Source organism: Silene latifolia, chromosome X (assembly GCF_048544455.1).
Source record: "Silene latifolia isolate original U9 population chromosome X, ASM4854445v1, whole genome shotgun sequence".
NCBI classification, from domain to species: domain Eukaryota; kingdom Viridiplantae; phylum Streptophyta; class Magnoliopsida; order Caryophyllales; family Caryophyllaceae; genus Silene; species Silene latifolia.
The window spans coordinates 83,935,348-83,947,743 of record NC_133537.1 but is presented as its reverse complement, the minus strand read 5'-3'; the positions used below and the strand labels follow the sequence as shown (position 1 = coordinate 83,947,743).

General features: G+C 40.3%; 2 protein-coding genes across 2 annotated transcripts; both read left to right on the top strand.

Moving 5' to 3' along the window:
* Positions 1-4,739: 4,739 nt before the first annotated feature.
* On the top strand, positions 4,740-6,356 carry LOC141617763 (uncharacterized). The gene is made up of 3 exons (XM_074434918.1): positions 4,740-5,078; positions 5,211-5,721; positions 6,130-6,356. Exons 1-3 carry the CDS (start codon positions 4,740-4,742, stop codon positions 6,354-6,356), a joined length of 1,077 nt encoding a protein of 358 aa, XP_074291019.1.
* A 295-nt stretch (positions 6,357-6,651) lies between these two features.
* Positions 6,652-7,056, top strand: LOC141617762 (uncharacterized). Its single transcript, XM_074434917.1, has one exon. The coding sequence runs from the start codon at positions 6,652-6,654 to the stop codon at positions 7,054-7,056; it is 405 nt and encodes a 134-aa protein (XP_074291018.1).
* Positions 7,057-12,396: the final 5,340 nt, after the last annotated feature.

Sequence of the window (12,396 nt, the reverse complement as noted above, 5' to 3'; positions counted from 1 at the left end):
AAGTATCAAAACTTTAGCACTTTCAAATAATTGACAAGGTGTGGGAGGAAAATCGAGGATGACCTCCGAACTGCTGAGATGGAGAAACCGAAGGGGTATACTGGGGCATCTTCCTCTAAATCAAAGGCACATGCTAGTGCCAACCATATTCAAGTTATTAGCCTTACGGGAGGAACTTCCAAAAGGCCTCAACGCTCTAGTCGAAGAACATTTACTGACATAGGGTGTACCTACCCATACGCCTTAGAAAGACTCATGGCCTAGGGAAAATTGAACCACCGTTGGAAAAACGAAATAAATGGTACAAGCCTGACGCATACTGCGCATACCATCAAGGCAAAGTACATGACACGGAAAACTGTTTCTGTCTCTGATGGAGAGGTTATCGTCGTGTCTCCCAATCAAACACATTTATAATTCTCAACAAACAACTAGTTAGTGGTTAAGTCGAGGTCGATCCATGGGACGGTGTGCTTTGGGTTCTAAGCCTATCTATCTCAATTTATGCTAGTGTCACAATTGATTTGGCTTTGTAGTTGGTAAGTCTAACAAATGCAAGCAATAAAGTAGAACAAGCAATAAAATAAGAGATGTAAACAAACAATAAAGGATACTAGGATGTCATGGCATCATAAGGGATTCATCGGAATTGATCATACAAACATGTTCTCAATTATATGCAAGCACTTATTGTTGTGATGGGACCGAGTTAGTGTATATCTTATAATCCCTAAGAAGGTTTGGGTCCCGGAGCCGAATCGATTAGATTTTACAACACCTACAAGTCGACTTAGTCCTTCCTATTCAACTATATGCATGGTCTAATGAGACTCAAGTTGGTTTATGTCTTACAAGTCTCATTGAAAAGATAAGTGATGGGTAAAAATGCAAGGATTCATAGGCTTAGCATTTCATCAAACATAACATGTGCATAAGTTGAAATCACAACATGCAAGCAAATTAACTATGAAAACATATTAGATTGAGCATGAATCATTCCCCATGTTTGGTTCCCTTAATTGCCCATTAATCCTAGCTAAAGAAACTACTCACTTATTATCAAGTTTAACATGCTAACAAGGTTGTCAATCATATTAACAAGGCAAAACATGATGAATAAGTAAGAAAGATTAACAATAATTAAAACAAGGATAAGAGAATTATACCTATGGAGATTCCAAAATAATAATGCAAAGAATAATAGAAGTACTTGATGATTGATGAAAGGTTGTCAATCTCCCAATAAACCCAAATGATCTTCAATTACCCAATAAACTTTGAACAATAATTAAGGAAAGATTAATGTGTGATTTGTGGAAAGATTAAAAATTAATCTATTCTAATCTACTCCTAATGAAGGATTAATCTAATCTAAGAGAACTTAATCTAATCTATGGAAACTTGGTTTAATCCCCTCTAAGAAGGCTTGGTTTGATTATTACAAATGGAGTATATATAGTAGTACATCATTAGGTTAAGCAAGGGTAGATTAGTAAATAGCATTGCTAAGTGTTGAGCAGGAAAATGCTCCTCTCGAAGGAGATGCGCATATCACGTTGCTAGTCCTGCCACAATATGCTCGGATCGTCTTGAAGCACAGTCGGTTCTGCCAAGGGATCCGTGCGTCTCTGGGAGAAGACGCTCGCATCATGGGTCTTGGAGACGCTCGGATCGAGCACGGGACGCTCGGATCTGAGACAGTGTTCTTCTTCATTCTTGTCTGCCAAACAATCCGAGCGTCTTGGAAGGGAGACGCTCGTCTTGCAGGAGATGCTCGTCTTGGGTCTCGGGACGCGCGGATTGGCGGACAGCTTGTCTATTTGAGCTCGGATTGTAAAACGGACGTCATTTCCTCATCCGGACTCCTATTGGAATGATTCAAAAGCCTAGACCACTTTATTTTTCGACGCTGTTACATCTAGCATACTTTCAGAGCCAAAGGAGCAGCTCTTGGTTTGGGTTCCGAGCAATTTCTTCTTGCAATGGCTTCCTTCTCGTCATCCTTGCCTTTAAGCTTATGATCCTTCTATATACTCTTTATTCCTACATCCTTGGTCATTATTCTTGCCTCCTCTTCATACTAGTCCATCCAATATCGTCAAAAAGCTTCTAAATATGCACGGGAGACAAGAATTCCGCCTCATTATCTTCTTTCCTACAAAACATATAAAATGTACTAGGAAAGCAAAATAGGAAGGAATTGACGGATAAAATGGCCATGGAATGTTATAATAGTATGCAAAATGGGCTCAATTAGGGGACTAAATGTGCGTAATTATGAGTCACATCAGTCTCAAACATGAAATACAAGATATGATCGAGAGTGGAACACTCGCAATCCCAACGGTCAAACCCAACAACGTGACCAACCCATTTGGTGATCACGTGAATGCCGTATTAATCGAAGACAATATTGATATGACCCATTTGATCCGGCCCGTTCGTCGCTTAAAGGGTTTCTTTGTAGGGAAGGAGTTCATTGATTGTTCAAAGTACCTTCCAAGCCCGAAGAACGAAGTTCGATTTGGGGATTTCGGTATCGACTGCACACCATACATTCTCCGGAGTTGGAAGGAAATCCATGGAATTTGGGATTATAATGAAGATGATATCTACCTTACTAAAGGAGCGATTGTCCCACGAACCCAAGATGAAATCTTGAAACTAAGAAAGGATATCCTTAAGTCCAATCATTTGACTCGATCTGGGCGCCCCTATCGAGTTGAGAAGGTGACCCACACTTTTATTGCCAAGGATGTTCCAGATAAGGGACCCTCAAAAGTACCTAATTTAGTCGAGGCACTTAGTGAAGGGTCGACCTTAGAGGCTTCCCTCATTAAGCAGCTCCAAAAGACTAAGACAGATGTCACTACTGGAAAACCGAGCTCGAGTTATCTTAAGCGCCACCGCCGAACAATTGAAGACGCCAATAGAAAGCTCACAACTTCCGTGAACTTCTTAGGAATCCGAAATTCAGCAATAAGAATCGATGAAGAGATGAACAGAGTAATGAGGGAAAGATACTCCCAACCCTGGTTTTTGAAACTGCAGCAAGAGAGGGAAGAAAACAGGAACAAGTTGGCTTCGAACTACCTAGAATTCATTAAGTATCCCCCCAAATACGTAATCCTCAATGGCACGAATGAGAACTCGCCCGCTTACAAGGTTGGGTCCTCAGAAGACCTAATGGTAGGATACATATTACCACATTGTGGTAGGGATACCATAGAGGTGAGCAAGGTAACCAAGGCTTCGCATCAGTGGTGGTTTAGATCAGCAAGAAGGATGTCATACCTAGAGGAAGAAAAAAGGGTGGATATAAATTACTACTGCATCACAGACCAGAAGTTCTACTGCCCTTAGAAGGAGAAATGTTCAAACTAGATGACGATTCCGAGTTTGAGTCCGAGTCTGATAAGAGTCCTACGTTTGAGTCTAAGGAGTCAGGTGTCGAAGCCACCCCCTCCCAAGTCTTTCCTTTCAATGCACCCCTTTCTAATTCTGGTATCTCGGGGCCTGTCTCGGGTACCTCTGTTGTCTCGCCATTGACCTCTGATCAGTTGGCTCAAATGTTAGCGCATTTCGCACAGTTTCAAATTAATAATAAGATGAACCAGTTTGCTTACGACTTGTTTTATTTACATTGCAATTCAATTTTTGAAAATAATTGTTTTAGTAGTGACATTGAGAATGAGGCCGAAGGTGAACAAGTTGAAGAAGAGGAAGAGGAGGTAAAACCACCTCCACAATTGGTTAGAGGGCTAGAATAATATGACCAAAGAAGCTCGGTGATCAAAGATACCGAAACTATCAATGTGGGAACCACCCTAGAACCACATGAGCTTAAGATAGGAACTACCTTAGATCCCGTAGAGAGACAAGAGTTCATTGACCTGCTGTTTGAGGTCAAAGATGTTTTCGCATGGTCTTACAAAGACATGCCGGGAATTGATAGGGAAATTCCAGAGCACAAGATCCCAATCAAACAAGGGTTCAAACCAGTAAAGCAGAAGCTACGCAGATTGCGTTCGGAGTGGTCTTTAAAGGTTAAGGAAGAAATCGATAAACAGCTCAAAGCCAGGTTCATCAAGATGTCAGAGTATTCGGATTGGGTCACCAACATAGCGCCAGTACCGAAAAAAGATGATAAGGTTGTGCGTGGACTTTCGGGATCTGAACAAAGCTAGTCCGAAGGACAACTTTCCATTACCTCACATCGATATCTTAGTTAACAATACCGCAAATCATGCATTACTATCTTTCATAGATAGATATACTAGTTACAATGAGATTAAGATGGCCGAGGAAGACATTAATAAGACAACATTTACGTCACAATGAGGAACCTATTGTTACACAGTAATACCTTTCGGTTTGATAAATGTCGGGGCGACGTACCAGTGAATAGCAATGACATTGCTACATGATATGATGCACAAATAAGTTGAAGTTTATGTCGATGAGATGATAGTCAACTCAAAGGAACGTAGTGGCCATCTTGGGGTGCTACGAATTTTTTTTCAAAGATTGCGAAAATACAACATGAGACTGAATCTGCAGAAATGTGCTTTCGGGGTCACCTCTGGCAAACTGTTGGTATCGTTAGCCACCGTGTCATCGAAGTAGACCCATCAAAGATAAAAGTCATTATGGAAATGCCCCATCCCGAGACCGAGAAAGAACTTTGAGGTTTCCTGGGAAGAGTTCAATACATAAGTCGTTTCATCGCGAAGTTGACGATGATTTGTGAGCCTATCTTTAAGAAACTGAAGATCAGAGAACACGTTATGTGGGATGACCAGTTTCAAGCCGCGTTCAATAAAATAAAGGAAGGGTTGTCTTCTCCACCAGTTTTAAGCCCACCAGTAGCCGGGCTGCCGTTATCACTATATCTAACTGTTACGGATACAGCAATGGGGGCTGTGTTAGCACAAAAAGTTGACAAAGAAAAAAGAGCTATTTACTACATCAGTAAAAAGTTCTTAGACTATAAAGTAAAGTATACACCTCTTGAAAAGACGTGTTTGGCCCTAGTCTGGGCAACGAAGAAATTAAAACTTTACATGCTTAGCTACAGTGTGAGTGTCTAATCCAAAATGGATCCGATCAAGTACTTGTTTGAAAAACCAGTGCTAAATGGAAGAATATCGAGATGGACCCTCATGTTATCAGAGTTCGATCTCAAATATGCACCTTTGAAAGTGATCAAGGGAAGGGCGGTTGCCAATTTCCTTGCCGACAATCCAATCAAAGAAACAGAAGTCGTTGACACTTGGTCATTTCCCGACGAAGACGTGGTTCACGTCGAGAATGACGCATGGGATTTTTATTTCGATGAAGCTTCGAACTATATGGGATATGGAGTGGGCATTCTCCTTACCTCGCCAACAGGTGAACACATACCCGTGTACATCAAATTGGATTTTAATGGCACGAACAACGGCGCTGAATATGAAGCATGTTTGCTTGGTTTATGTAGTGCTCTTGACTTGGGTGTGAAGAAGTTGTTAGTACATGGAGACTCGTCCCTAGTGATCAATCAAGTGGGTGGGTCACGGAAAATTAAGAGCCAAAGTTTGGCTATATATCAAACTAGAATCGAAGAATTGGAAAAATACTTCGAGGATATTCGATATATTCACCTCCCGAGAGAGGAAAATCAGTTTGCAGATGCGTTGTCCAAGCTAGCTGCCCTGATCAACATTCCCGACCACATAGACAGTATAAATATGTGTCGAGCGAAGATTGTCACCTGCCTATGTGAATGTAATCGATGATGCTGAGGTAGGTGAAACCGAACCCTGGTACACAGCCATTTTGAAATTCAAGGAAACGGGAGAGTATCCTCCCGACCTTGACACGGGTAGGAAGCGCGCTCTGCGAATGTTATCTGCCCAATTTATTAAGACCAATGATGGGCAATTATACAAGAAGACGGCTCAAGGTGTTTTGTTATGATGCATCGATAAACCGACAGCTAAAAAGGTTATGGAGGAAGTCCATGACGTCAAATCTGGGCCACAAATGAATGCTCATATATTAGTCCGTAAGATCATAAGGCTTGGTTATTATTAGACAACGATAGAAATAGATTGTTGCAAGTATGTCAGGCACTGTCACAATTCTCAGATATTGGCAAATGCGCAGCATGTGGATCCTTTTATGCTATACACCATGACGTCACCCTGTCCATTTTCAACCTGGGAATCGACATCATTAGAAAAGTAAACCAATCAGGAACTGGAGGGCACTGTTTTATCCTTGTTGCAATCGACTATTTCAAGAAGTGGGTAGAGGCTAATTCTTACAAAGTGCTAAAAGTGAAGCAAGTAGTACAGTTCATTCAGAATGAATGACATCATTTGTCAGTACGAGTTACCACATGAGTTCATCAGCGATCATGGAACCCGTTTTCAAGCTGAGGCTACAATTATAGTTGAAAAGTATAAAATCAAACATCATAAGCCATCACCATACCGACCACGGAAGAATGGTGCGGTAGAGGCTGCTAATAAAACAATTACAGTCATTTTAAGGAAGATGTCTGACAACTATAGGGAGTGGCCATAGAAGATACCCTTTGCATTATGGGGGTATAGAACTTCTATTAGAATAGCCACGGGAGCAACCCCGTATTACTTGGTATATGGAATGAAAGCGGTCCAACCTGTTGAATTAAAAATACCATCCCTAAGGATCCTACTCGAAAGCCAGGTTCCTGAAGCAGATTGGGTTCAAGCAAGATATGAATCACTCTTTATTCTCGATGAGCGGAGTTTGAACGCATTGTATCATATCCAACTCTACAAGAAATGGATAGAGAGAGCTTTCAACAAAAAGGTGAAACCGAAGGGAATTAGTGAGGGTGATCTGGTTCTCAAGTCGGTTAGAGCTTTGTTACCTATTGATCTGAGGGGTAAGTTCAAACCAAATTGGGCAGACCCTTATTTGGTAAAGAAGATTTTGTCAGGAGGTGTTGTTCGATTAACAGATTTGGAAGGGAATGACTTCACAAATCCTACGAATTTGGACCGGCTGAATAAATACTATCCTTGACGGCCTCGTTCTCGAATGTTATGAAATAATTTTTTAATTGCAAATGTTTTAGAATAAGTTGTGAGTTTTTTTATCAACACTGCATAAAATATTTTATGTGAGAACTACGGACTCGGTTTGATTCTGTTGCAAAGCAGATACGTAGGCAACTCTTAGTTAACAGTACAACCGAAACATGTAAAACAAAAATGAAATTTTTGATGCAAAAAAATGGGGATTTCAAATAAATAATAAGTTTTTATCTATTCTAAATTTCGGGCGAAGCCCGTTACAATATTTTATTCCGGGCAAAGCCTATCACAAATGAAAAAGGAAAGCGCATAAAAAGTAATAGTAATAGTAAATAGTAATGTCGATGACTACTCTTTGCTACCCTCAGCCGGGCCGCACGCCCCATCACGACGAGACAAAGTCTCACCCATCATCACTCAGGCTCTTTTCTTCGGAGGAATCATCAATTCTTCACGAGGGCCCAATCTGTCTTTCACACTAGGTCGAAGACTAAGTCTTTCTGCAAGTGTCAACCCACTTTCACTCCTTGGACCTAACCTCTTCCACACATCTGAAACCAAAGAGTCAGTCTTAGGAGTCGAGTCAGTCTCTGTTTCGGGCCTAGATGAAATCGGGGTCATCCTAGTAAGGAATTCTTAGTTCTTCTCCCCTTCCTTATGGTATTTTTAGTCAATAGCTTCATCCTTGTAAAGTTCCCTTCGGGCCTTGAAAGAAGGTTCAATAGTCCACTGCAAATAAGAAGGTGAAACCCAACTAGAGGCAAACGGCTTAGGAATATTCCAAATAATCCTCCGAGTCCAAGACTCCAACCATGTGTTGCACCTCGCAAGAGTCACTTCCTTGACTTGGCCGCGAACAAGATCAATGACGGGAATTTGTTGCTGACGACCGACCTGTCGAAGAACACGGTCCGCGTAGATATGGGTGGACCACTTCAAGCCCATAAGAGTGAGATGTCTGGTTCTATCAGTTTCAGACAAACCAGTACCTGTAGTGAGGCGGAGCCAAGGTAAGGCCCATCTAACATGTAACCCAGCATTGACAGAAAGTCGCTGTCACCAGAAAGGCTCCTTCTTTCCAGTAGCAAACCGACGGTCACGAGAAGTGAATCTTCTCACCTCATATGTATCCGAAACCTACGGTGGATCAACCAACTCGAGCCTCTCACATAGCCAGATCTGTTAAAAAGGGCCGAGAAAGCAAATTAAACTACAGGAAATGATGTCAAACCCACTGAAAAGAAAGGAGGTGGGCAGACAAAAGAAAAAAGAAAAAAGAAAAAAAAACTAAACGAAAAAGAAAAACGCTGCAAAAAAAGGAGAGAACAGCGGAAGAGACATACCTGTAGAAGACGAATTGATCTAGTGTAAGCAAGGTTTGGGTTGGTCTTCCGAGCATCTAACCCAGTAATAATTTCAACGAGAATGAGCCAAGTTGGTCTCCTGCGATTCTCCATCTGTTCAGTAATTCAGATGAACTTCACTTTACCATAACAAGTTGGTACCTCAATATGACCTTCAAAAGCATAAAGATGAAGCATAATCAATCCAAATGCCCTGCGACGGAACGCCGTAGGAATCAATGGGCCATCATCAAGACCAAATTTCTGAGCAATGGCGAGTAAGTTTACTCGTTCCCTATCGCCGAAGGCACGCGCCTCAATACGTGACAAACCAAGGAAGCCACGATACTTGTTAACCCATCCCTTCTGAAAGTCGGGAACAACAGGAGTTAGCCCAATTTTCCAACCTCCTAGAATGGCAATTTCTTCCGAAAAAGGACAAATCTATCCTCCAGGAAAGGCAAAAACATGGTGGATAGGGTCCCAGAATGTTAAGCACCCATCAAGAAAAACAACTTCAGGCAGGACCTACCTCAACGAGACTAGTTGTTTCAATCTCATATCAACAAGTATTTGAGATTCCAATCCTTTGAAATCTGAGGCCCAAGATGTCATGGCTTTTCAAAGAGAATTCATATGTTTAACATGAAGTTTTGTATGAAGCAAAGAAGAAGAAGTTATGGTTTACCTCTTATTATGATCTCCTTATATAGGAAAATAAGGAGAGAGTTTTAACAAGGGTTTTAGGAAACCCTTGCTTGCTTCCCAAGTAACACGGCTGCGGGCCTTGGGGCGCGGGCCTCCGGGCTTCCTCATCACCCTTTATCGCTTGTTACACCAAAGTTCGTTGTCGCGGGCTTTATTTGTGTTTCGCAGGCCAGAATGACCAATCTACATTTTTTATCCCCAGAAAGTCAATATTAGAATTAAAAACCCGTACACACTTATGGATTTTTTTTTTATGTTATGCGGGCTATGTCTTGCCCATGTTTATTTATGGGTCTATCACCCAAGTCGGAAACTCGAAACATGTCTACCCGTCTATGCAAAGCTCATCCCAAGGCGCCTAAGGATAAGGCTCAACTCACCATATATGCAAGTTAATGGGTGGACAACCAATGATGATGATTTGATGCAACAGAAGCAAGAATGAATCCCCAGAGAAATTTCAGGTATGATCTCTTCTTATGGCTGGCGAGCTTACATACGCAAGTCTAATGTAATCTAAACGACCCGCGGAATCCTCGGGTCGAGAGGGGCCTCAGTTTCAGGTATGATCTCTTCGTAGATACCCGTATCCGTCGATATTGGAATTTGCATAAATCCCGACAAAACACCCTATGATGATGATAGAACACATGTTTACTTATATCGCTCGTTATTGGATTCCGTTTTGTAATGCGGGACAAGCATTATTTGACGGTTTTATAATTTAAATGAAATTTAAATTATTTCGAAATAAATGAAATTTATTACATCGGTTTTCATATTTTCAAGTGTATTTAAAATTTAAGGCTTTTATAATTTATTTGAAAAATAAATTGATCTTCAAAATTTTTATTTTAAATTTATTTGAAATAAAATGTGTGACGATTTCGTATTTTATCGCTTTATTTAATTTGAAAAATTAGATTTAAAAGCGATTTTAAACAAGGTTTTTTGAAAAGGTTTTAAGCTCGATTTTTGAATGGTTTTTGACATGCGTTTTGAGGTATAGCTTTGGTGCAAACCCATCCCCATGATCCCGGGTTTGATTCCCCATACAAACCACCCATCCCCTTCCTTTTTTCTTCCCCAAACCCGTCACCCAAACAGCCCACCTACAACCCCCTTTCCCATGTTTTTCGAGCCCAAACCCGACACCCAAAGCACCACCCAACCCAACCTACACCACACCACCAACTAGCCCACTAACCCAACATCTATCCCAACCCAAACTCACACCAAAACCCGCACCAAACCCGCAACCCCTAACCCAACCCGTACCCTGTTTTGTCGGGTCAAAACAGGGGGCAACCTGTCCCAATTTCGAGCCCCATGCAAAACCATACCCTTCGCTTATTTCTCTTACTTATTCTCCAAGTAAGAGAAGATATTTCCCCTATCCTACCAGCTCACGAAATCTCCACAAAATAGAAACCGAATATCATTGTTTATCTCTTTACAAAACCGACATTATCTCTTCCACATTCCATATTTCGACCAAACACTCTTACCCCTTCCATAAGCCAACTCCTAAACCCCCATACCAGCTAAATTACTGAACCCTAGCACCACCATTCCCCTTTCCTATATAAACAAACACACACACACACACCAAAAAAAAGGGACGGAAGAACTTGGTTTTGAGAGCACTCGAAACCCTAGCAATTGCCCTCCATTCTCACGTTACAAAGCAAACCTAAACTCCTCTCATATCCAAAAACAAAGCACAAAGTTCACACAAGATATTAGATGAACATTAGACCATCTATTTGCTCTCTTGTTCGTGTTCTCTCGCGTTCTGGACAGCTCCTGTTCTCGTCAGTTTTGAGTCATTTTACAATATTTTTGGCCATTTTTTTTGTAAAAAATCAAATCTTTGGAGTCTAAGAATTCCATAACATCTTTCGGGTTTAAATTTGAGTAAGAAACGAAGTCACAATCTTCATTTGAAAATCGCTGCTCGAAGTGCCTTTTACGCGAGAAATTGTTTTTGTTTTCGAAATTGATTTTGTTAAATTCTTTCGATATTTTTTTTACAATCGTCGATGAAGCCCTCTTAGCAAAAATTGCATATGGGATCCCGAGTGGTGTAAAAGTCCACATGTAAGTTGATGGTGCACAAAATCTCGTCTCAATTCCTTCCTTTTTCTCGTGTATGCCGCAGCCTAAGGGCCTTTTTGTTTGTTTTTAATCGTCTTTTAATTATCATCTCATGTTAGTTAATATGTTTCATAATTATGATGCTAATGTTGTTTAATTGTTGTTTAGAATAAATAGTATGTTAATCATATGTTCGTCTTTCAATTTATGACGATAACATGTTAGTTAGAATAATTATCATGTTTAATATCATAAAACGAAATAGTTTGTAATTGTATGACGATAACATGTTCTAAATTAATTAAAATGAAATTTTAGTTAGTTTAATTCATTCTCAAATAATTTACATCTGTTTAGTTTTAATTACGAAGTAGTTAGATCGTATTCACATGTTTAATGACTTGTTTTAGTTTTAATTATGAAATAGTTTAGATTAAAACACATGTTCATTTGATTTATTTAATTTATGATACATGTATGTTTATTTGTATCGTTACCGTTGTTAAATTCCGCTTGACCAAATTAACGTGTAGAATGCATGTTAAATTAATTAGACATTCATAGGTCATACAAAACCCGACATAGGATTTTAAATGAACTTCTTTAAAGACTTTAATGAATTCATCTCTTCTTATGACAATTTCTCGCTAGTTGAATTGAGCATGCTTAGCATCCGATTCATGGCTTTAGATGACTAGAATAGTCACTTTTGACCACCCATGCTACCATCTCAGTTGCCCGAGGAAAAGTATATCAGATAGACCATCCAAGAATGTTTATTAAAAGATTACAACTGTTTATCAAAATACAACTGAAGTTAAACCAAAACTGTTTACAACCAAAACTATCAAAGAACTAATGTATAATTTGTCAGCGGAAGCTAGCTAAGCGATCGATGATGACTCGACCCCATCCAAACCCGCAATCAATCCACAGCCATACCTGCTCAATCAACTGCTCACCATTCCCGAATGGATCACTACAGTTTTGAAAACAATAACGGGGTCAGTCAACTGTATAACCAAAATACGAATTCACAAACACAATCAATATACAAACCAATTCAACTGTAATACCAATCTCCAAACTCCATTAGTATACAGTAACCGACTGCACACATAAGTGTGTAGGCCTGCTAGGTTACCCGTCGCAACAGGTAACCCTCACCACTAGTGGGGGAC